Source organism: Asterias rubens, chromosome 16 (assembly GCF_902459465.1).
Source record: "Asterias rubens chromosome 16, eAstRub1.3, whole genome shotgun sequence".
Classification (NCBI taxonomy): Eukaryota; Metazoa; Echinodermata; class Asteroidea; order Forcipulatida; family Asteriidae; genus Asterias; species Asterias rubens.
Genome location: NC_047077.1, coordinates 3,539,779 through 3,562,297, shown reverse-complemented (window position 1 = coordinate 3,562,297; position 22,519 = coordinate 3,539,779). Strand labels below are relative to the sequence as shown.

The 22,519-nt window shown below is 40.2% G+C and overlaps 2 protein-coding genes across 7 annotated transcripts in view; both read left to right on the top strand.

Moving 5' to 3' along the window:
• The window catches only part of LOC117301149 (DNA mismatch repair protein Msh6-like), a 29,451-nt gene extending 11,767 nt beyond the window's left edge, over nt 1-17,684 (top strand). Inside the window, exons 13-29 of the mRNA XM_033785044.1 lie at nt 1,038-1,189; nt 1,852-1,923; nt 2,536-2,767; nt 4,230-4,429; nt 5,629-5,801; nt 6,959-7,057; nt 7,453-7,629; nt 8,778-8,877; nt 9,750-9,905; nt 11,218-11,450; nt 12,047-12,179; nt 13,222-13,320; nt 13,673-13,895; nt 14,490-14,579; nt 15,662-15,816; nt 16,435-16,569; nt 17,393-17,684. Of these exons, the coding sequence (XP_033640935.1) occupies nt 1,038-1,189; nt 1,852-1,923; nt 2,536-2,767; nt 4,230-4,429; nt 5,629-5,801; nt 6,959-7,057; nt 7,453-7,629; nt 8,778-8,877; nt 9,750-9,905; nt 11,218-11,450; nt 12,047-12,179; nt 13,222-13,320; nt 13,673-13,895; nt 14,490-14,579; nt 15,662-15,816; nt 16,435-16,569; nt 17,393-17,536 (2,573 nt within the window). The 3' untranslated portion in view covers nt 17,537-17,684. The remainder of the gene's footprint in view (nt 1-1,037; nt 1,190-1,851; nt 1,924-2,535; nt 2,768-4,229; nt 4,430-5,628; nt 5,802-6,958; nt 7,058-7,452; nt 7,630-8,777; nt 8,878-9,749; nt 9,906-11,217; nt 11,451-12,046; nt 12,180-13,221; nt 13,321-13,672; nt 13,896-14,489; nt 14,580-15,661; nt 15,817-16,434; nt 16,570-17,392) is intronic.
• A 3,450-nt stretch (nt 17,685-21,134) lies between these two features.
• LOC117300624 (dyslexia-associated protein KIAA0319-like protein) overlaps nt 21,135-22,519 on the top strand; it is a 52,079-nt gene continuing 50,694 nt past the window's right edge. For all 6 annotated transcript variants that reach the window (XM_033784300.1, XM_033784301.1, XM_033784298.1 and 3 more), the window contains exon 1: nt 21,135-21,421. The gene's annotated coding sequence lies outside the window, so the exon portion shown is untranslated. The remainder of the gene's footprint in view (nt 21,422-22,519) is intronic.

The window sequence follows — 22,519 nt, the reverse complement described above, 5'->3', positions numbered from 1 at the left end:
TTCCTTTAAGGTTTTCTCAGGCTTGCGAGTTACCATGTTTTCAGTTTTATTCTCTCCCATTTTTGTGTATTTCTACTTTTGAACCATAGGTGGTGGTGTTATCATGGGGTTGTTATAGTATTAAAACATAGATAAGACTCTTTTCAAAAGTACAAACAAATATTCTGGGTCGACCAAACAACTAATTTTGGTTGATTACATCACATTTGGCAACTTTTGACAAGATACACCAAGTGAGAAGACTGGTCTTTGACAATTACCAATAGTGTCCAGTGCCTTTAAATGTAATTGTTTTTCATAAAACCAAGAACAACAGCACACTGATGAAAGGGCAGGGAATCTGTAAAATTTGACTTTGTTGTTGTCTGTATCTGTCAATCCCGCCTTCTTTTTTTTGGGGGGGGGGGTTTTACAGTGGGATGGGTGGTTTGTAACTGTGGGGTGGGTTTCAGGGGACATCCTTTGTGGCAGGACGGCTTTGTAGAGGTGCTGGTCACCTGTTCCTCCTCGCCACTCACTGGCTTGGTATTTTAAAGCTATTTTGATCCATTGTTTCTTTATGTATCGATTTGTATATTTATATTGTTGTGCCAGTGGAAAGTCTAATCAAACTAAAACTTCATATGATTGTATCCAGGTACAAGGACGTATAGTTTTTTAGACAGATGGCGCTATATGTTAATGCTTATTATTAATAAATGGTGTTTGAAGCTTTGCATGGTGTGGAGAATAAGAGCAACTATAAATATTAATAGTATAGTAAACTTGCGGGTACAACCATGGGTAAAAACTCTTTTGAAGGAGTGGTGGCTCTGAAAAGAGTTGGTTTGGTCTCGACGTTTCGAACAGTCTATTCTGTTTCGAACAGTATACTCTGAAGACGAGCAGAGTATACTGTTTGAAACGTCAAGACCAAACCGGCTCTTTTCAGAGCCACCACTGCTTCAAAAGATTTTTTACCCATGGTTGTACCCGCAAGTTTACTATTCATATTTATAGTTGCTCTTATTATTAATATTATTATTATTATTATTTAGGTACAAGGACGTATAGTTTTATAGATGGCGATACATGTGAGGCTCAGCATAGCTACCTGTTGGCTGTTAAGGAGAAAGTGTCTGATGATACCACTGAAGGGGAGAGACTTTACGGAGTCTGCTTCGTCGATACATCAATCGGAAAATTTCATGTAAGACTCGAACAATGATAGGATTTAAGATTTATTTATTTCAGATTCTGCCAAAACAACATTTATTTGATTTCTCTTAGGTTACACATAATTTATTCACAACGCCGAAAAAAAGTAATTAAAAATATTCATTAAGTACATCCCACTCGCTGTGCTAAAGATGTCTTTCCACATGCAGGCAAATACAGGCAATCCCAATTACCAAAGCTTACTTTAGCAATCAATCCTCCCATTAAAACAAATATATAAATACAAATCCTGGCGTGGATTTCACAAGAAGTTAAGACTAATCTTTTCTCGAGTGCCTAACTTAGGACTTGCGTGCTCATTCGGTTGAGCCCCTGACAAGAGCTAATCAACAATCACTAACCCTCTCGTGGTGACGTCCATGAACCTCGGGCCAGCCAAAAGTGACCCGTTGCACAAGTAGAGCACTTGGGGCTGACGTCAAAGCTATTCGAACGTACCGGGGGCAGACAGGGGTTCACCCAGAGAAGCGAACTGAACGCGCCCTTAACATGGGACTATCTTTGTTAAATTGACCCCTGGAAGATCAATCTTTAAACAGGAACATTTTCTCTAAACTAGGGAACTGTCCTTAACCCTTAGCAATGCATTTGGATTTTGAGATTTATTGGCTTGGTATTTTGCTTTGTTTATAGTTGGGACAGTTTACAGATGACCGCCACTGCTCACGCTTCCGAACACTGATTGCTCACTACAATCCAGCTCAGGTAAAGACCAGTTATTATTACTTGGTTGGGATTCAAACCCACGACCTTTGCAATTCTAGAGCAGTGTCTTACCAACTAGACTAACAAAATTGCGCGGTAGCTAGAGGCAGTTCGAATCTTATGATTAAGCAGCGGGTACTGCAATGATTTAAGAGATGTTAAATTTGAATCGGGGGATAAAGAATATTAATTTTGGGTTTACCCATACACCGATGTGTGTTAGCACTGTATACTCAGTACTATCCCGGGTTCTGTGAAAATAAAAAACAACAGGCATATTACTCGGGTGGGATTCGAACCCACAACCTTTTCAATTCTAGAGCAGTGTCTTACTGACTAGAACAACAACTTAATTTTAAATTAAATGGCTAGCAGATGCAAGGCACTGTAATAGATAAAAAGAATTCAGTGTGTGATTTGTAGTTGTTTGAATTCATCGTAAGTAATTTTCAATATTTTTGTGTCCGATCACATGATTTTATCTTGGCACTACATTTTTGAATGGGCGGATTTGGTATTTTTTAGAATTTTTGATGGTCTGGGCGCCCGTTCAAAACTGCATGTGAAGAACCCTGAATGTCTTACTTTTTTTGGTGTTATTTCTCCGGATAGGTTCTGTTTGAGCGAAGCAAACTCTCTCCCAAGACGCAGCAGATTTTGTCCAACAATCTCCTGTCCGTCATCAAGGAGCCTCTAGTCCCGGGGACGGAGTTCTGGGATTCAAGTAAGACCCTTAAGATTCTATCAGAGAACAGATACTTTGAGGATGATGATGGGAAGAAGAGCAAGGAAGATGAGAACAAAGGAGGAATGCCATCCGTGCTTCAAAACATGATCTCTGATGGTAAGAAGTGTTTTTTTTTGCAACTTAACTCTTTGGTGCACAAGGTGACCACCAAAAACAAGTAAAATTGGACTTTTATAAACAGCCATAACTTAAAACTACAATCCCCATATAAACCGCCCTCATTCGGTTCTTTAGGGCGATTGTTAAGTGCTCGTTTGGTGTGATGTTCAACAGGGTGTGTTAAAATATTTTGAGAAAAACACGCTTGAAAATGTTAATTTGTGCACCAAAGGGTTAAAGGATTTGGGTACTTTTTGTAGGACGACCACAGATTAAAATTTACACGGTTTGAAGATAATGATGATAGAAAGCTTCCCTTACAAAATTTCTTGGTGAGTTGCTGTAGTTTTTGATAAATGAGTAAAACAATGTCACAAAAATTATTTTAGCATGTACAACATATTTCCAGTACTGGAATACTTCAAACCGTGTAAGTTTTAATGTAAATCTGTGGACTTTGTGTTTTCTGTCCTACATGTACAAAAAGTACCTAAACCCTTTAATGCAAAGGCACATTATGTTTTTGTTTTTAGAGCATAAACTTACCTTGGCTGTCGGTGGCAAATTAGTTCCTAGTTTTCACATAAGGGACAAAATTGTAAATTTTTAAGAGCCAGCAAAACATTGAATTGTTGTACTTCTCAACTGTTACTAAAATCTGCATCAGGCCAAGGGCACCTCTGATAGAAAATGTTACAGTCTATGGCAAACTTTTTAAAGGGGCACCAAGGCCAAGAACAGGGGCCGATTTCACAAAGGTCTCAAATTGATCGCAACTTCAAATCAATCGTAGTTGCTAAGTAAAGTGTGATGTCACAATACAAATCTCTATGGTGATACTGAAAATTTGTCTTGCGATGAATGTTATTGCTTTGTGAAATCGGCCCCCGGGGCACCAAGGCCAAGAACAGGGGCACCAAGGCCAAGAGCAGGGGCAACATGGGCTGTTGCCTTTGTGATTCCAGTCCTGTCACAGTAGTAATGAGTTATTGTAATGGGGTTAGTGCATCACCCTTTGAGGTAATGTATTGGAGCTAACAGCCAAGGTTTATGGTGTGTCATGGTTGAGTGGTTAAGAGCATCAGTGTTTCTGATCAGCAGAGTGTGGGTTCGAGTCCCAGTCGTGACACCTATGTCCTTACGCTAGACACTTAACAATGATGATCCGTTCTTCAGGTGGGACGTGAAGCCGTTGGTCCAGTGTGTTATGTATCGCATGTAAAAGAACCCAGTGCAATTGCTGCGGTGTTCCTGGTCTGATTGGCAACATATTGCGCCACAGCACCTTGTAAACCATTACATGGTGCTATGTCAAAGGAGTAGGTCTCATAGTTCAGACATAGTCCCACACTTGCCAGAAAATACTGTATGTTAAAGCGCCTTGAGCGTCACTGAGTAACGGATATATGCATGCTATATTGTTATTATTATTATACTTGTTTGGTTTCTCTCCTTGCAGCGGATACCCTTGGGCACTCAGCCAAGGACTCCAGTGAGTTAGCAGTCAGTGCTTTAGGAGCCTGCACCTGGTATCTCAAGAAATCTTGCCTGGAACATGAGCTTCTTTCACTGTGTAACTTTGAGCTCTACGTACCTCTAGATGTAGAGTCGGTGGTCAAGGCTGATGTGGTGAATTTTGCAGCCGGCAGACAACATATGGTAATATCTCTTGTTTTTCTTTTTCTGGGTGAAAAGAGAAGGGGTTTGCGCCGGTGTTCCTTGTTTGATTGGCAGCATATTGCGCCACAGCACCTTGTAAACCATTACATAATGTAAAATGAGTAGTTCTCATAATTCAAACGTAGTCCAACATACCTTGCAGGAAATACTGTACGTTAAAGCACCTTGAGCGTCACTGAGTGACGGCCACTTGTTTTACACAAAGTGGCAAATAAGTTTAGGATTTAATATCTCCATAAAACATTTGCAAGATTAAATAATATTGACAGTTTTGTATAATAAGTCAGCTTTACTTTGAAAAAAAAAAGCTTTGAGAAAAACACTTACAGTATCCAAAATGGCAGTTTTAAAACTAGTTCAACTTCAAACATCGATTTCTCAAAACATTGGTGATATGCATGGGGCCTTTCTCAAACCTTGGCTTGGGCTCCAGCTCAGGCTTGGAGCAAGTTCGAGTGTGCACATTTAGTCGACCAGTGATTGACTACTGACCAGCAATGTACATGCGCAATGACGCACTCATTTGGAAGTCTAGTCAACCTTCGCCTTTTCGCTATACATGTAGTGCCATTGGTTCCCCTCTGCGCTTAACACATGTTAGAATGGAACATGCTGTTGCGACCAGTGAAGAAACCATGGGCTCGAGGCTGATTTCAAATAGTCGATGACAGTAGTCAACCAGCCTGGGTTCAAGTCAAAATGGTCAACCTTTAGTTAACCATTGTGCACACTCGAACTTGCTCTTAGGCTCCACACGCATCTGCAGTGGAAATGCAGCTCGACCTTTAACCAAAGCCAGAGCCCGAGCCAAACAACCGCGTGGCCAAGCTAGCCTGAGCCGAATTCAAAGTCGAAGCCGTGGTTTCGAAAAGGGCAATTGACCCCTTGCGCGCATGCACACGCGGCGACTCTGCCATGCACACCATTTTGGTTGGCAATTAGGTTAACATGTAAACGCTGCATCGCCTAAAATCCGCACTTCAAATCAATTCAATTCAATTCAATGAAAAAAACTTGAATCATCCTTCACAGGCAATTACAACAGTAGTTCACTGAATAACGCACAGTGAATTTGCCCACCAATATGGCGCATCTAAGATTATTCAAAGATGACGTCAGGTGAATTGGGTTAATAGACACAGAGTTGTCTACAACTGTTACTTGTTTGTTTACTACAGGTACTTGATGGTGTCACATTGTACAACTTGGACATCCTGGAGAATGGCACATCTGGAACACTAGAGGGCACACTTCTAGAGAGGCTAGACCAATGCTGTACACCATTTGGAAAGAGGCTGTTCAAACAATGGCTATGTGCCCCCCTGTGTAATCCAAAGTCCATCAATGATAGGTATTAATGTAATACTATGAGTGACCTTTGGCTTCGAAAAAATAAACAAGACTGTAAATTGCATAATATTTTGGTATTCAAATTGTGAAGTTTGATTGGTTGAGAACCATTCAGCGCCAGGAGCGTCACTGAGTGACGGACATGTGCACTATAAAAGAAGCCACAATTATTATTATTATTATTATTATTATTATTACTATTATTATTATTATTATTTTTATTATTATTATTGTTCACGTGATGTGATACAAAAACGCATGTACCATAGCTAAGGATGCGTGCTATAAATAATATGGTTCAATTTTGACCCCTTGCGCATCTACCATTTCCACCATTTGGGAGTCAATTCATTTGTGTAAATTCTGACTCCCAATACAGCTCATAGGAAACAGTAGGTTCTGTGTGTTGTGTAACACACATAAAAGAACCCAGTGCATTTATCGAAAAGAGAATTTTGCCACAGCACTTTGTAAACCATTACATGGTGCTATATAAAAGGAATCGGCCTCATAATTCAACCTTGGTCTCACACACCTTAATTGCAGGAAAATACTGTATGTTAAAGCGCCTTAAGTTGAGCGTCACTGAGTGACTGATATGAGCCCTATATAAACAGCCATTATTATTAATATTGTGTGCTGTGCATTGTGCTAGGAGTCAATATTGAAAATGGCTGACCTTAGTTTCAACCATAGAGTTTCATATCAGAACTAGAACGCACACTGGCCTAGTAACGCGGCCCGGCATGCGCGCATGCGACCATTTTGTAAGTTGAAAAAAACAGCATTGCATAGCGTGTATTTATCATACACACAGGCGTGTAGGCCTAGATTCATATTAAAAACGCACACAACGTTCATCCTACAAAATGGTGCGCACGTCTCCTTGCGGTCCCGTTGTATTTGGGCATGCAGCATCACCAGTGCGTCCTCTAGTATAAGGCCGTGTCCGAAACAACGACTTCGGCTACAGCTACGTCTAGATCAGCGCGTCTGCCAGTGTTGAAGAATAGGCAGACGCGCGCACCCTAGCCGTAGCTGTAGCCGAAGTCGCCGTTTCGGACACGGCCTTTCTCTGTGGTTTGAACGATTTGACTGGAAACACAGGTTATAGATCAGTGCTGTGGTAATAACAATGATTGCTTTTGTTTTATATAGGCTTGATGCTGTTGAGGACCTTATCAATATACCAGACAAGATGGCAGAGGTCAACGACCTCCTGAGACAACTTCCAGACCTGGAGAGACTGCTGAGCAAGTGAGAACTGATTGTTTATTGATTAATGGAAGTACATGTTTAACATTGGTAATGTTAAAAGTCAAGATGCACTACAAGTATGTCAATGATAGCACAATAATGAATTAAGATTATAAATTACTGAAACATTGTGCTTGCCATTACAAAAATTTGTTAACTTTACAACCTATAGACCTTTATCAGGCTGTCACCATCTTGGTCATGTTCCCTGTTTCCATAACAGCAACTTCATTGCGCAAACATGGTACCAGACTGTTATTACGTCCAGCTTCAGTTTGGTTACAATAAGTTGGAATGGAGTAAAATCAAGATGGTCACCCCGTGATAAAGGTCTATCGTTTCTCTCCTTGTATGGCTCCATTTATTTATTTGTCTCTTGTTTTTTTTTCCTTCAGGATTCACACCCTAGGGCTGGCTAGAAGCAACTTGGATCACCCTGATAGTCGCGCCATCTTCTTTGAAGACACACTTTACAGCAAGCGTAAGATACAGGACTTCCTGACAGCTCTTGATGGATTCAAAACTTCTATCAAGATCATACACATCTTCAAAAACTCTACCTCAAACTTTAAGTAAGTTACACAAAAACTAATACAGACATGTAATTAAATAGTTTACTAGAATGCATCTTTGTGGGGTGTTGTGGCTGAGCGGATAAGAGGACCGAACTCAAGCTCTGGTGCTTCTGTTCAGCAGAGTGTGGGTTTGAATCCCGGTCGTGGCACTTGTGTCCTTGAGCAAGACACTTAACCATAAGCTTCTCTCCACCCAGGGGTAAATAGGTACCTGTGAGGGCAGAGTTGGTTCTTGTGATTGATTAGCTTAGTGCGCTACATATTTGGCGGCAAAGGCTGTATACTCTCCAGGGAGCTGAGATGGTTTAAGGAGGGATTTAAGGCCCAGTGACCAGGGGTAATAATGTGGAAGCGCTTTGAGACATGGTGTATAAAAACCGACTTTTATTATTATTATTGTTATCTTCATTTGTTAAACAAAGTGATAATTTTCCTATTGTATTTGAAGCCCTTTTTAAATATGTGGAGACTGGAATAACTTGGTTAAGTTCAAAAACATGATATGAGTTTAATGGGAACCTTATACAACAAAAAGCATTCCGCACTAATGCTAAAAATAGAAGCTAAGTACCTGGATCTCAGACAAATGTGTCAAATTTCACTAATGCACGCGTACGACCAAACTTTATGTTTACCCACAACAAACTACACTACTAGTGCAGTTTGGCACATCAATGACGCGCCGCCTCGATGACATGACGCGTCGATGATGCGGCGCGACGCAGTGATCACAAAGGTGGTGTGGCATGTTTGTCTGACAGCTGAGCATTTTAAGCAAAAGTGATGTCATTAGTGCAGGGTGCTATGCCTGGTGTATGCCTGGTGCAAGCAAGCGTCGGTAGGGCACTGGAGTATTCTGTTTTTTTATTTTTTTTATTTTTTATTTTATGCAAGTCGCCAGACACACAAGGCCTGAAGGCCACTACAACAAGGCGTGGGCTACAATTATTTTTTCCAGAGGCCGTTGCCACCTACTCCTAGGGCTGAAACAGGGTTACCCCCTTTACAGTCCATACAGATGTAGGCTTGGGTATCATCAATCAGAAGCCTGGCCGGTAGAGCAGAAAGCACTACCTCCCCAATTTATAATGCTTTCTTCATTTATACTAAACTTGTAATTTTTGTATTGAATAATTTTACATTAGATCTAAGCTACTGAAGAAAACGCTGACTATTGTAGATGGGGATGTGGGATCAGTGCAAGGGCGTTTTCCTGACCTCACCAAGCATCTATCTTTCTTTGATGTAAGTATTGTAGATAGAATTTGAACCCTTTTTAAAGGTTCCAACCAGCCCTAAAGGAACACGCTGCCTTGGATCGGTCGAGTTGGTCTTTGAAAAGCGTTTGAAACCGTTTGTTATGAAATGCATATATGGTTGGAAAGATGTTTTGAAAGTTAAATACAATGATCCACACAAATATGCCTCGAAATTGCACAATTTTCCTTTTACTTTGCGAACTAACACGGTCAGCCATTTTGTGTAGTCACAAAATGGTGTGCCATGTTAATTCACGACGTACAAGGAAAACCATCCAAATGCAAGGCATATTTGTGTGGATCATTATATTCTACTTTTAAAACATCTTTCTAACCATATAGCATTTTATAACAACCGGTTTCAAACGCTTTTCATAGACCAACTCGACCAATCCAAGGCAACGTGTCCCTTTAAACACCCTACTCATGGTTAGCGTATCTTGAACATCATCAGAGGTTGCCACCAAGCATTAAGACCCGACAGGTTCTGATAGTCAAAGGTGGCAGACGACCACGCCGCCACACCAGACAACAAGATTTTTATACTCACGACAAACAGATCATGAAGTTTTATTGGTTGAGAACCAATCACGTGATGTGATACAAAGTTGTTACATGGCTAAGGATGCGCACTTCGTGTGACAAGGGTTTTTTTCTTTTATTATTATCTCGCAACTTCGACGACAAACTGAGCTGAAATTTTCACAGGTTTGTTATTTGTTATTTATGCATATGTTGAGATACACCAAGTGAAAGACTGGTCTTTGACAATTACCAATAGTGTCCAGTGTCTTCAAGCAGCTCTATGAAATTGGGCGTAGGTACTTGTTCTGATTTAATGATCTTTTATCTTCGTAGAATGCGTTTGACCACAGAAAAGCTAAAGAGGCCGGAGCTATTGTTCCAAACAAGGGTGTTGACCCCGAGTATGATGGCGCCATCGCTGCCATGAAATCGGCCAATCAGAGGCTGGATGATTATCTAGATAAACAACGCAAAAGGCTTGGGTGTAAGGTAAGTGTGCCGATGGACCAGTAGACTTAAAATCTGTGCATATCTTGGATTATTTTAATGATCCTATAAGAATTGTCATTACATGTAGCGTGTCATGGCTGAGCCGATAAGAGCACCGGACTCAAACTCTAGTGTTTCTGATCAGCAGAGTGTGGGTTTGAAACCCAGTTGTGACACCTGTGTCCTTAAGCAAGACACTTGACCATTGCTTCGTCCTTTGGATGGGAGGAAAAGACGTTGGAATTACTAAAAGAACCCAGTGCACTTATCAAAAAAAGAAGGGGTTTGCCCTGGTTTTCCTGGTTCGATTGGCAGCATATTGCCCCACAGCACCTTGTAAACCATTAATTGTGCTATTTAAAAGGATTAGGTCTCATAATTCAAACGTAGTCTCGCATACCGTGAAGGAAATACTGTATGTTACAGCACCAGGAGTGTCACTGGGTGACGGATATGCGGGCTGTATAAGAAGCCACTATTATGATTATTATTGGGTCACATTGTAGCAATAAGAGCATCACATTCACAACCAACACCCGCGCAACAACTCAACAAAAAAATACTTCAATCATTGCAGAACGCATCTGTATGGGTGCGTTCGATTAGCTTCCCTGGGTCGACCCCGGTCTGCCCCCGGTACGTTCGAGTAGCTTTGATGTCATTCCAGGGGCTCACCCGGGTCAGCCCCCAGTGCCCTGCTTGTGGAGTGGGTCACTTGGGGCTGGCCCGAGGTGCATTAGGTCACCATGAGAGGGCGAATGTGATCGTTCGATTAGCTCTTGCCAGGGGCTCGGCCGAATGAGCACCGTGAGGTTGACGCAGGAAAGCTAATGGAGTGCATCCTATATCATTGGATATCATTTAATCAGAACTGAATGTAGCAGCAACACCATTAGCACATACTGAATACTGATTCAAATCCTACTACTGACATACAAAGCTATTCATGGTGAAATTCTGCAAGGTTTTAGTCGATGTAAATGTATTTGGAAATATATGTATTAAGTTATTATTATAATATGGAAAGGTTTGCACTAACACCATGTAATGACTATCTCCAATGGGTTGGGGTGGTTCTGAAAAGAACCGTTGGTTGTAACTCGTCGTTTCAATCAGTATGCTCTGATCATCTTCTTTCTCTAGAAGACGTTCAGAGCATACTGATCGAAACATCAATTGGAAACCAACGTTTCTTTTCAGAACTCATTTAGAGATAATCTTTACATGGTGTTACCGCAAACCTTTCCATATCGTATTTCCACCATGCAAAGTTTCAAATCCTACTTAAGTTATTATTGATTCATCCTTTTAGACCATCACCTACTGGGGAACAGGCAAGAACCGGTTCCAGCTGGAGGTACCAGAGAGCGCCCTCTCTCGCCACACCCCTGAAGACTATGAATTGCAATCATCTAAGAAGGGATTCAAACGATACTGGACTATCGAGATTCAGGAGATGTTTGCTGATCTTGTTTCTGAAGAGGAGAGACGAAGTGTGGCTCTACGAGACTCCATGAGGAGGGTCTTTCATGCTTTTGATGAACAGTAAGAGTTTGGAATGGCCCCCCTCTACCCTCTAAAGGGTTTGGGTGCTTTTTTGGAGTGACCCACAATACAAATCACCCTTGCCTCCGTGTGCCTTCCTCCCTGCGACCCCGTGCGTTGGCATTGTTCTTTGCTTGCCACTGTATGCTGATAACTCATGTTTTCCAGTTTCGCGCGGGTCTCGCTAGTGGTCTTTTCCTTTACCTGCTAGAAATCATTGCGAATATAATGCTGCAAGTAGCGTGGTGAAAAGGTGTGGGGGGGGGGGAGGGGGTAAGTGGAGGGACACTTGGAGTCATGACGAACATTTTAGTGCTTTGTGAAATCAAACACTTGCCCTTTTTTTTCCCCGTTTCTTTTTACTTGTCGGTCCCATCTATGTTTTTTAGTTTTGTGCGGGTCCCGCAAGTGTTTCATTCCCAGTCCCGTTTATACCCCATTTCGTTTATTTTTTCTCCTGTTCGTTCAGTTTATTATTTTCCTGTCCTGTATCGTTTTCAATGGCAGCTGTCCCCCTTCTTTCTGAAAGGTCAAATATTCCTAAAAGCTTCAAACCTGGTAACACTTGACATGTATTTCCATTATTCCCTCTGCAGCTATAAGGACTGGGACCAAGTGATTCAGTGTCTTTCTGTTCTGGATGTACTACAAAGCCTCTCATATGTCAGTCAGGCCTCTGATGGGCCAATGTGCCGACCACAAATCATTTCACCAACTCACAATATGCAGGTTGGTAGTTTTCAATTGGTGCCTATTTTAAGGAGAACGGACGAGAAAGTGTAGATTTGTAGATCGACTACAATGTTTTGTTTAAAGGTATGTTTTTACTAAAGTAAATTGTTAAACTGGAAACAGTCTTTGGAAATAACATGGCTTCAGCTGGGTTTTTCACATCATGTTATTTTTGGAAAGACTGTCATTTTCAAGTTGAACTATCACTTAAGTACACTCGACTGTAGATTCGTAATGAATCTACAGTTGAGTGTAGATTCGTAATAAATCTAAAGGTTTTAATAGATGTTAAATTTGCATTGGGATAAAGATTATTAATTTTGGTTTTTACCCATATACACTGATGTGTGTTAGCACTGTATACTCAGTACAAGTTTTATGAAAAAAAATCACAGACATACATGTATTACTCGGGTGGAATTCGAACCCTCAGCCCTTGCAATACTAGAGCAGTGTCATACCAACTAAATCTAAAGTTTAGTGTAGATTTGTAAAAATAATCTACAGTTTCATCATTAGAGTGACGCTACAGAATTAGTTCAAGTTATGAGAATATTTTCTGGTTAGCCTTTCTTCTTGGCCATATTACACCCCGTTCAGAGTCGTGCCGAACCAAGTTTTGAATTAAGTACATAAGAAAACCAATGTCTCAAACAGTAAGGAGAGACAGGACGCGCTGGAAGTCGAAAGATCGACTGTTGCAGTCATTCGGAACGACTCTGGAGCATCTTGGTTTCAGACATCGATCTTGTCATGAGCTGAACCTATAATGTAAATCTATTTGGTTCGGTCGTGTCTCTGGAGGGCCTGTCTCAACCGGGTAATAAACATTTTCTTATTGTACCTTTAACTTTATCAAGTATTACTATACCTCATACATATTCATGACCGAGAGTCGAGTTCTCATTGTTCCATTCAACATCACATGCCATACACTATCTTTGCTGTTTACCAAGCGTGCACACGAGTAATGAAGTTGGGCCCTGTTAAAATACTTCTTTGGAAGGTTCACGATTTCATTTCCCTCCTTTTTTTACAGCCATTCATCACAATTCAAAATGGTCGCCATCCATGCATCAGTCGGACATTCACTGGTGGAGACTTCATTCCCAATGATACCTACATTGGAACTACTGATGTAAGAAATAAATTACTTTCAAAGAATTGTATCAAAATCTACCTATCCTGGAGGCTGTTTATCTTTGCCCAAAGCATAACAAATAACAAATATTATCTTCAAGCAGGCTTGAATAGCCAATTCTGATTGGTCAATCCATAGCAACAAGGAGTGTGCTTCACTGGGGTTTTGATTGTCGGTTGTTGTTTTGTTTTTACATCAGAAATCTCGGTCAACTTTTTTTTCACTCACCCTGCTCGGACTTGACTAAATGAGCTTTGAATGATTTGTTATTTGCTGCTAGGTAAAATTCATGATTTATGGACCAAACTAAACGGTATCTGAAATATAAAATTATTAACATTTTGTACAGGATAATGCCATGGAAACGAACGCTGACCCAGCAGAAACAGACAAGAGTTGCTGTGTACTAGTGACCGGTCCCAACATGGGAGGCAAGTCCACACTAATGAGGCAGGTCGGACTGATGGTCATCATGGCCCAGCTTGGGTGTTTTGTTCCTGCTGACCAATGTCGTCTCACTCCGGTGGATCGAGTCTTTACACGTCTTGGGGCTAGAGATAACATACTCTCTGGTAAGTAGTTGGGCTGGTTTCACTTCTATGTGATACCCCCATCACACAGAACTCATTCTCACTACGTAGGTTCTAAAAAATGTAGCTGAACTGGCTTAAACTGTGTGCAAACAGAGCGGACGTAGTTGCAACTTTTTATGGTCTGTTTTCTAAACTTCACGGACGGGCTCGGACGGGTCACATTAAAGACATTTCAAGCCAAAGCTGTATGTATGTATGTTCTTGCCTCCAGACCAAATCTGTCTTACGATTTGCTTGAGACATGTTTCGACGTTTTGAGAACTAGTCTTGTGTGACCCAGCCTTAAGATCGCTATGTAAGAAATGTCTTATCTACACACATTTAAAAAGATCAACTTCAACGTTTCTATCAGTATGCTCAGATCAGAAGACGATCAGAGCATACTGATAGAAACGTCGGGTGGAAACCAACGGTTCTTTTCAGAACCACCCCAACTCATTGCGAGATAGTCATTACATGGTGTTACCGCAAACCTTTCCATATCGTATTTCCACCATGCAAAGTTTCAAATCCTAATTTGCCTTAGCTGTGTGTTGGTCAATGTTTTATACAATTTGTTTTATTGTTTTTCAGGAGAGAGTACTTTCTTTGTTGAGTTGAGTGAAACGGCTAGTATTCTACAACATGCCACACGTCATTCATTAGTCTTAATGGATGAATTAGGTAAAAGCGCTATTTGTAAATGGTTGTCATATTGTCACTGTTTTCAGGAGGGGCACATTTATTAGCTCCTGCAGCCAAACTCTCATGCTGGGAGAAAACCTCGTTTGAAGTTTTACTCATTGTTTCGGATACTGTTTTTCTTTTAAACGCTAGCATTTTTCCTAACATGAAAGTGAAATCATAAACCATGCAAACATGTTGTTATTTTAATCACGGTAAGTTTAATTGTTAAGTAATTACCTTTAAAACACAAGTTTCTCTTCGTGAAAACAGCAGGAACGAGGTCCATGTGCCCACGTTGTGTACAAACCAATGTGTAAACGATGACTGCTGTTTGTGAAAACTAAAATTCATCTAGGTCACACAAACTGCCTCTTTGTGAAAACTCAAAATGCAGAGTAGTAGTTTTTGGCACCCTGCCGGTGCAACGTACTTCAATGTAGAAATGGCAAATCCAATTGTGGCTGTTCGTGAAAATACAAAAGAGGGAGTTTCTCAACATGGCCCTTGTGCTAGTAAAGAGCAATGTGACGATTTAGCACTTGAAACTTAGGAAAATTTTGATGTCACTAATAGCACCCAAAATGTGTAAAAATACAGATTTTGCCAAAATGTGTGATTTTTTGAAGAATTATCTCTTTGTTAAAACAGTGATGATATGATGTGTATTAGAGCATACATGATTCTTGTTAATGACTTAGAGACATTGAGAAAGTGTGAGCTGATATAAAATTATAATATACTATATGCTTGGACGTGTACCACCGGTGCGTACGGTTAGCTTTCCCGTGTTGACCCCGGGTGCTCATTCGGGTGAGCCCCTGACGGGAGGTAATCGAACGATCACTTGCCCTCTCGTGGTGACGTCATGCACCTCGGGCCAGCCCCAAGTGACCATTCCACAAGCAAGGCACTTTGGGCTGAGCCGGGTGAGCCCCTGGAATGACATCAAAGCTATTCGAACGCACCGGGGGCAGACCAGGGTCGACCCGGGGAAGCTAATCGAACGCACCCATAATAACCATGAAGAAAGAAGCAAGTTACTAAGTTGATTGTTGTATAATAATCTGTGCTGCTTGCAGGACGAGGAACAGCTACGTATGATGGTACGGCCATTGCTAGCGCTGTAGTGATGGAGCTCTCTGGGAGAATCAAATGCCGAACCCTCTTCTCAACTCATTATCATTCATTGGTCGAAGAGTATGGACATGATGCCAATATTCAACTAGGTCATATGGTAACACACATTTCTTTTTCGTTCTTATATGTTCAATTTTAACTTCATTTTGAGGCAATTCAGTTTTTCAAAAATGTAGATGTACTAAAAAGACTTAACAAAATTCTATTAAATAATTTCTGTTAACCTCAAGTAAACAAAATGCAATTGATGAGATTTCCAGAGGGTGTTTGTTCAATATTTGTACACCATAGATAACATTGTTTAATTTTAACAGTTCTTTTATGGCTAAGTGAAAGGAAACTTGTTTTTATTAACACATCTTATACAATGACATGACATTTTTTTAAATTGTCCTTTTTCATATCACAAATTTATTTTACTGATCAAATTAAAACTGTCCTTTTAAATTGTTTGAACTCAAAGTTTGGAAAAAGTTCAACAGGGCCCAATTTCATAGAGCTCCTTAAGCAGAGAAAATTGCTTAACAATTTGCTGCTAAGCAGAAATGAGCAGGATACCAGACACAAATTGTACTTGTGACAAGGTAGTTTGGCTGGTAACCTTTTTCTGGTAAGCGTAGTTATGTTGTGCTTAAGCAACTCTATGAAATTGGGTCCAGGTGGTACAGATTGATGTTTGTTCCTGAGTGTGATCTCTCTGTGCTTTTCTCCCAAGGCTTGTATGGTGGAGAATGAGAATGAGGAAGATCCAAGTCAAGAAACAATCACCTTCCTTTACAAGTTTGCTGCTGGTGCATGCCCCAAGAGCTATGGCTTCAATGCTGCTAAACTTGCCAACCTACCAGATGAGGTAAGGCTACTTTCTATAAATGTGCCACCAGTGTGTCCGAACTAGGGTGTTTGAGCGTGAAACCAGACTTTCTGCTTCTTCTCACCCATACACTCTTAATTTGTTGAGATGTAGAACAAAGAGCCATTCCAACAGCTTTATTCCACGTACTGCGTCTCTTTGGAACTCCTTGCCTGGTGGATGTTCCCCGCTCATCCTACATGGGGAAGAAAGCACTACATCCCCCAGAAAGCACTACATCCCAAACTTTACGAAGCAATCATTGCTTATGGACACAAGTGTCACGACCGGGACTCAAACCCACACTCTGCTGATCAAACACCAGAGCTTGAATCCGGTGCTCTTAACCGTTAGGCCATGACACACCATTGCTAATTGACAACATAATCAAGAGTTATTTATTAATAAGTAATAACAAGCTTAAAAAATAATCATCCTGGGCCTCAATTCAACTTGTAGTAGTCCTCCTACCTGTTAGTTAAGTAGGTAACATATTTAATTCCCTGTAAATACATACTTGACGGCGTGTCGTGGCCGAGCGGTCAAATGTATACTGGACTCAAGCTCTGGTGTTTCTGATCAGCAGAGTGTGGGTTGGAGTCTCAGTCGTGATACTTGTGTAGAGCCCAGGTGCGTTAATCCAGAGGTCGTTGGTTCAAGTCCTGCTCCAGAAAATTTGTCTTTGTTCAAACCCAAACTAAGTTAACTTTCTTATACATTTTTTAAAAAGGTAATGATTTATAGGAAATATCGACTCTTATTTGTTGGACAATCTCATTAAATTGCAGTCTCAATAAATACTTATCGTGTGATTTCCCTTTAGGTTGTGAAGGTAGCAAGAAAGAAAGCACATGACTTTGAAATGTCTGCGGACAGACTAAAGGCATTCAGAACACTACACAGAATGAGTCCAACTCCAGACCTACGTAACAATATGAGGAATCTACAGCAGATGATCCAAGCCTGAATATGGGGTCAAAGTTCAAAGTTAAGGCTGAATGTATTTGAGCGACTTTAAGACTGGCCAGCACTGTGTACATCTTCACACATTGAGACCAATTCATTAACCACTTAAAGGCACTGGACACTATTGGTAATTACTCAAAAAAATAATAATTTAGCATAAAACCTTACTTGGTAATGAGTAATGGGGAGAGGTTGATAGTAAAAACATTGTGAGAAACGGCTTCCTCTGAAGTAACGTAGTTTTCGAGGAAGAATGATTTTCGACGAATCTGATTTTGAGACCTCAGAATTTGATTTTGAGGTCTCGAAAATCAAGCATCTGAAAGCACACAATTTTGTGTGACAAGGGTGTTTTTTCTTTATTATCTCGCAACTTAGACGACCAATTGAGCTAAAATTTTCACAGGTTTGTTATTTTATGCATATGTTGAGAAACACCAAGTGAGAAGACTGGTCTTTGCAATTACCAATAGTTTCCAGTGTCTTTAAACAATTTGCCAATCACAAATGTGAATTTGTGCTCCGACCTACTGAAATCTTGAGAAAATAGAATTAGCTGTTGCAAACTGCTTACCAACCAAAGGACCTACATGTACATGTATGGTATACATGCAAACAAAAATAGGTTTGGTCTGACGTTTTGACTTTGCAAGATATGAGTAGGATGAGATAAGTGATTGTGCAGGTGACATGACCCCTTGTCGTATGGGTGGTACCATTGGTGTTGCTGGTGAAGGTTCTAGATTCCCTGATGGGTTGTCTACAGATGATGCAAGTGTTTGAACTCCTGAATGTTCCCTGTGGCAAAGGGGGGGATTAACATTAAAGTCTTAGAACAACATGTAACCACACTGCATCTGTGTATGGGTAAAACATCTTTTAAATCGTTGCGGTACCCGCTGCCAAAACTGCCTCCAGCTACCGGGCAATCTTGGTAGTCTAGTTGGGTAAGAACACTGCTCTAGACTTGCAAGGGCCGTGGGTTAGAATCCCACCCAAGTAATATGCCTGTAATATTTTTTCACAGGACTCGGGGAAAGTACAGATTTTACAGTGCTAAACATCAACAGTGTATGGGTAAAAACCAAAATGAATATTCTTTATCCCCAATGCAAATTTAACATCTACCATTGGATTGATGCGCACTGTGTGTAGATGGTGAACTGCTTTGCACACTGGAGGCACAAATCTTTACCCACAATAGACACAGTTGCTAATGTAACACATACTCACTCAGACAGTTTTACACTAGGCAATAGGAGACTTTCCAACGCTAGGTGGCAGCAGACATACCAGGTAAATTTCCATTGTTTACGTAGTTCTGAACATGCGCATAATTCTGAGAACAATGGATTTACCCGGTAAGTCTGCTGCCCTCTATCGTCCCAGAAAGTCTCCCATTAACTTTCATATAATGAACAGGTTGATGTACTTGCCCTTTGGTGGACTCTTTTGTTGTTTTGTATTATTTATGTTGCTTCATAGCTTAGTGCAGGCATAGCTTAATGCAGGCATAGCTTAATGCAGGCATAGCTTAATGCAGGCATAGCTTAATGCAGGCATAGCTTAACATATTGATGTATTGCTACAACTCGGCCTTTGATAATGCCTGCCATATTTCAACTCTTTTAAAGGGTTTTGGTACCTTTTGTATATCAAGTTTTTTGGCCATGACATGAATCCCTACTCACTGTGAAGAAAGATGGAGGTAATATAATTTACCTGTAAGTTTCAGCTTCATAAGTTGTCAAGTTTTTGAGAAGAAAATGAAAATCACAGAAAACATCGCTCTGTGACAGAGCGATGTTTTCAGGAGAGTCGCATAAATACCAGTACTGGTAAATACATTGAACATGCCAAAATAATTTTCATCTCTGAGACGAAAATTATTTTCGAGACATTTATTTACTCATTTCTAAAAAACTACAGCACCTCAGCAAGTAATGTTTTAAGGAAAACTTTCTACCACCATTATCTTAAAGCTGTGTAAGTTTAATGTAAATCTGTGGACATTGTGTTTTGTGTCCCAAACCCTTTAAGATGTTTTAAATGTGATTATTGCATTCATGGGCAATGTTGAAATTCAGGTCAATGGTCTTCTTATATGTTAATGGGGATGGGGGATAGCCTGGTAATCTCACCATGTGTAACTTTTGCTGTTGGGGATACTACAAAGAGAAAACTCACCAGGCTATGTTTACTTATTCTATGCAAATTGTATTCATATTTTCATATTGTATTTTGACTTCATTTTGATACCAATACATCTGCCCACTATTTTACAGTAGGTCTACTTTAATCCTATGTGTTTGTTACGAATAAAACTTTTGATAACTTGCACTTGAGTAATTACTTGACTGTATTATTTTACAACCAGGTTGGTACGAATTTCCTTTTTCAGTTTAACCTAAACAATGATCCCCGCCGCCAGCACCGGTGTTTTTTGAACAGCTACATGGTTGCTTCTTTGTATGCAACACTGAGTTACTCATATATGGGCCCAATTTCATAGAGCTGCGTAAGCACAAAGTTTTGCTTAAGCAAAATATTAATTGCTTAGTGAAATCAGATTACCGGCCAAGACTCCACTTAATTGTTATGCTAATTGTTGGCCAGTAACATGTGTAAAATAAGCGAGCTATTTTCGTGCTTAAGCAAACTTTTTGCAACAAGAAACTCTATTGTTGTTAGAGATTTTTTGGTTTTTTTAAATTATTACCACTAAGTGTGCAAATATTGTCTGGATAGCAAACATTCTCATAAAATAACTGAATCTGCCAAACGATTGGCTGTAAGGCATGGCTTGAATATTACGACTTATTGCCTCCCATGCCGAAATATAGGGCCTAATGATAAACAATAGTGTAGCCTAACGATCTCTCGTAATTCTTGTTAATCCAACAAAATGAAGAAACTGGAACTGAGGATTACACAATAATCCCAAGAAAATGGAAGATTTTTGCACCCTGCCCCACTCGGTATGGTGCAAGTGAAGCATAACAACCAATGAACGATGCACCCATCTGTCTATGGTTAAACACAAATGCCCCACAAACCAGTCTATTTGTTGGCATTTGACCTAGGATCCAAAAACGATATGCTTCTGTGGATAGGCTGGATCCATAGACCAATCCACAGAGGCCAATATTGTCATACGGGACAACTTTTACAGGCAACTCGGAGGCAACCAACTGCAGCGCATGCTACACGACCACTTTGGTAGCACAGGAGTAGTTTTGTCAAACAATGACTTACGATCCCCAAAAGTAATTCCGGGTGAACATTCAAATGTGAATCGTTTCGCGCCTACTTGGACATTGCCTTGAACTAGTTGCTTGTAAAATGCCTGGTGTGACATGATGAAGCCTGTTTTTGGAGCCGGAAGTATCAAAACCTTTGTGCGTTCAACATATACGCGCGCGTCTCGCAATCTTTTCATTTGACGAAATCCGTTAGGTGAGATGGGCTCGTATTTTTTGCCCCGATGGCTGCCCATACTAAAAAATATACACGATGTCATGTACCAATACACACGTCCCCCACACGCAACCTTTGGATGTACGCTGTGTGTACATAAAAGCCCGGGCCCATACCACCACCACACGTACATAGTTCGAAGTGTGGATTTTGTGTGTACATTATCAATTTTCATGAAGATTGACTTATTTTGTGGGCGTGATACGAATCCATTACTCATTTACTGGACTGCTAAAAAGACAAATATTGTAACTGACGTGTTTTAATCATAGTACCGTGTTGTTACGACGATTTTTTGCATTTTCTGGTGACTTTACCGGCAGCAGAATGAAGTTAAAAGTCACAGGTGTAATCGGGAAACAACGCTCATTCACTCGGCCGGCCTTTTTACGATGATGCGAAGCCACAGGTGAGGTATATCATTTTGAGGATGGTACGCTTTTGTTTATACCCGCCTCTCTAATTAATTAGCTCTAAGGTTTTAGGAAGGTATATGGTAGGTCATGCATTTACTGGTTCCATTTATTAAATTCATATGAACGTAGGAATGAAACGGCGAAACGATGTAATGTACTGTAGGCCTACTCTTGTTTAGTGATTGGCATGATTGGATTGATTATGCAATCCATCTGGACCATTTTCTGTTAAGCGTGTCGTCGTGGCCAAATCCAAGTTGGCTTTTGAGTCATCACCATGATTATTATTATTATTATTTATTCGGCCAAGATTTCAACAAACAGTACAAGATACAATATTGAAATATAAATAAAGAAATATAACAGTATAAGAAACAATGAATGTAAACTTAAGACATCTAGAACAATTGTAAACCAATGATTGAGTGAGACAGAGCACTGGCAATCAAGCAAGACAATTATAAAAACAGACAGGACAAGCCCATTCTAAGATGGCCAGGATTAATAAAAGTGAACCTAACCACTGTGACTCGAAAGCCTATCAATCCAATCGTAAAATAGGAATAGAATCTTTAACAAACATTTAAAAACAGTAAAGATAAACTTTGGAAAATATAATAAATATTAAGAACAAAATAAATATGTATATGTTAAGAAAAACCTATTTATATGTAGCAAGATTATTTGGAAGTGCACATTTGAGTTTAAAAAAAGCTGACCTAAAAACAATGAACAAATGAGGAAATAAAAATATAGAAATTAAGAAAAGGGCCAATCTTTATCAACAGATAAATTAAAAACAATTTGGAAAAACTCTACAGGTTCTGGAAGTGCTGACACAGGTATCTTTTAAAACAATTGTATGAATCGAGGGTGAGGGAGTTGCAGATATTTGTTGGCAGACCGCTCCAAACACGAGGGAAAGAATGAACTGAAGTGTTTTTTAGGCTGAGGGTTCTAGCATACAAATGGTTGAATACGAGTGTATCGGTGTGTCGGGTATTGACAGAGGTATTCAAGTTGATGATGTGACAATTAATTAAACCAAATAAACAACAAGTGGTGAATTGCACAATGAGTCTTTGTCGTCT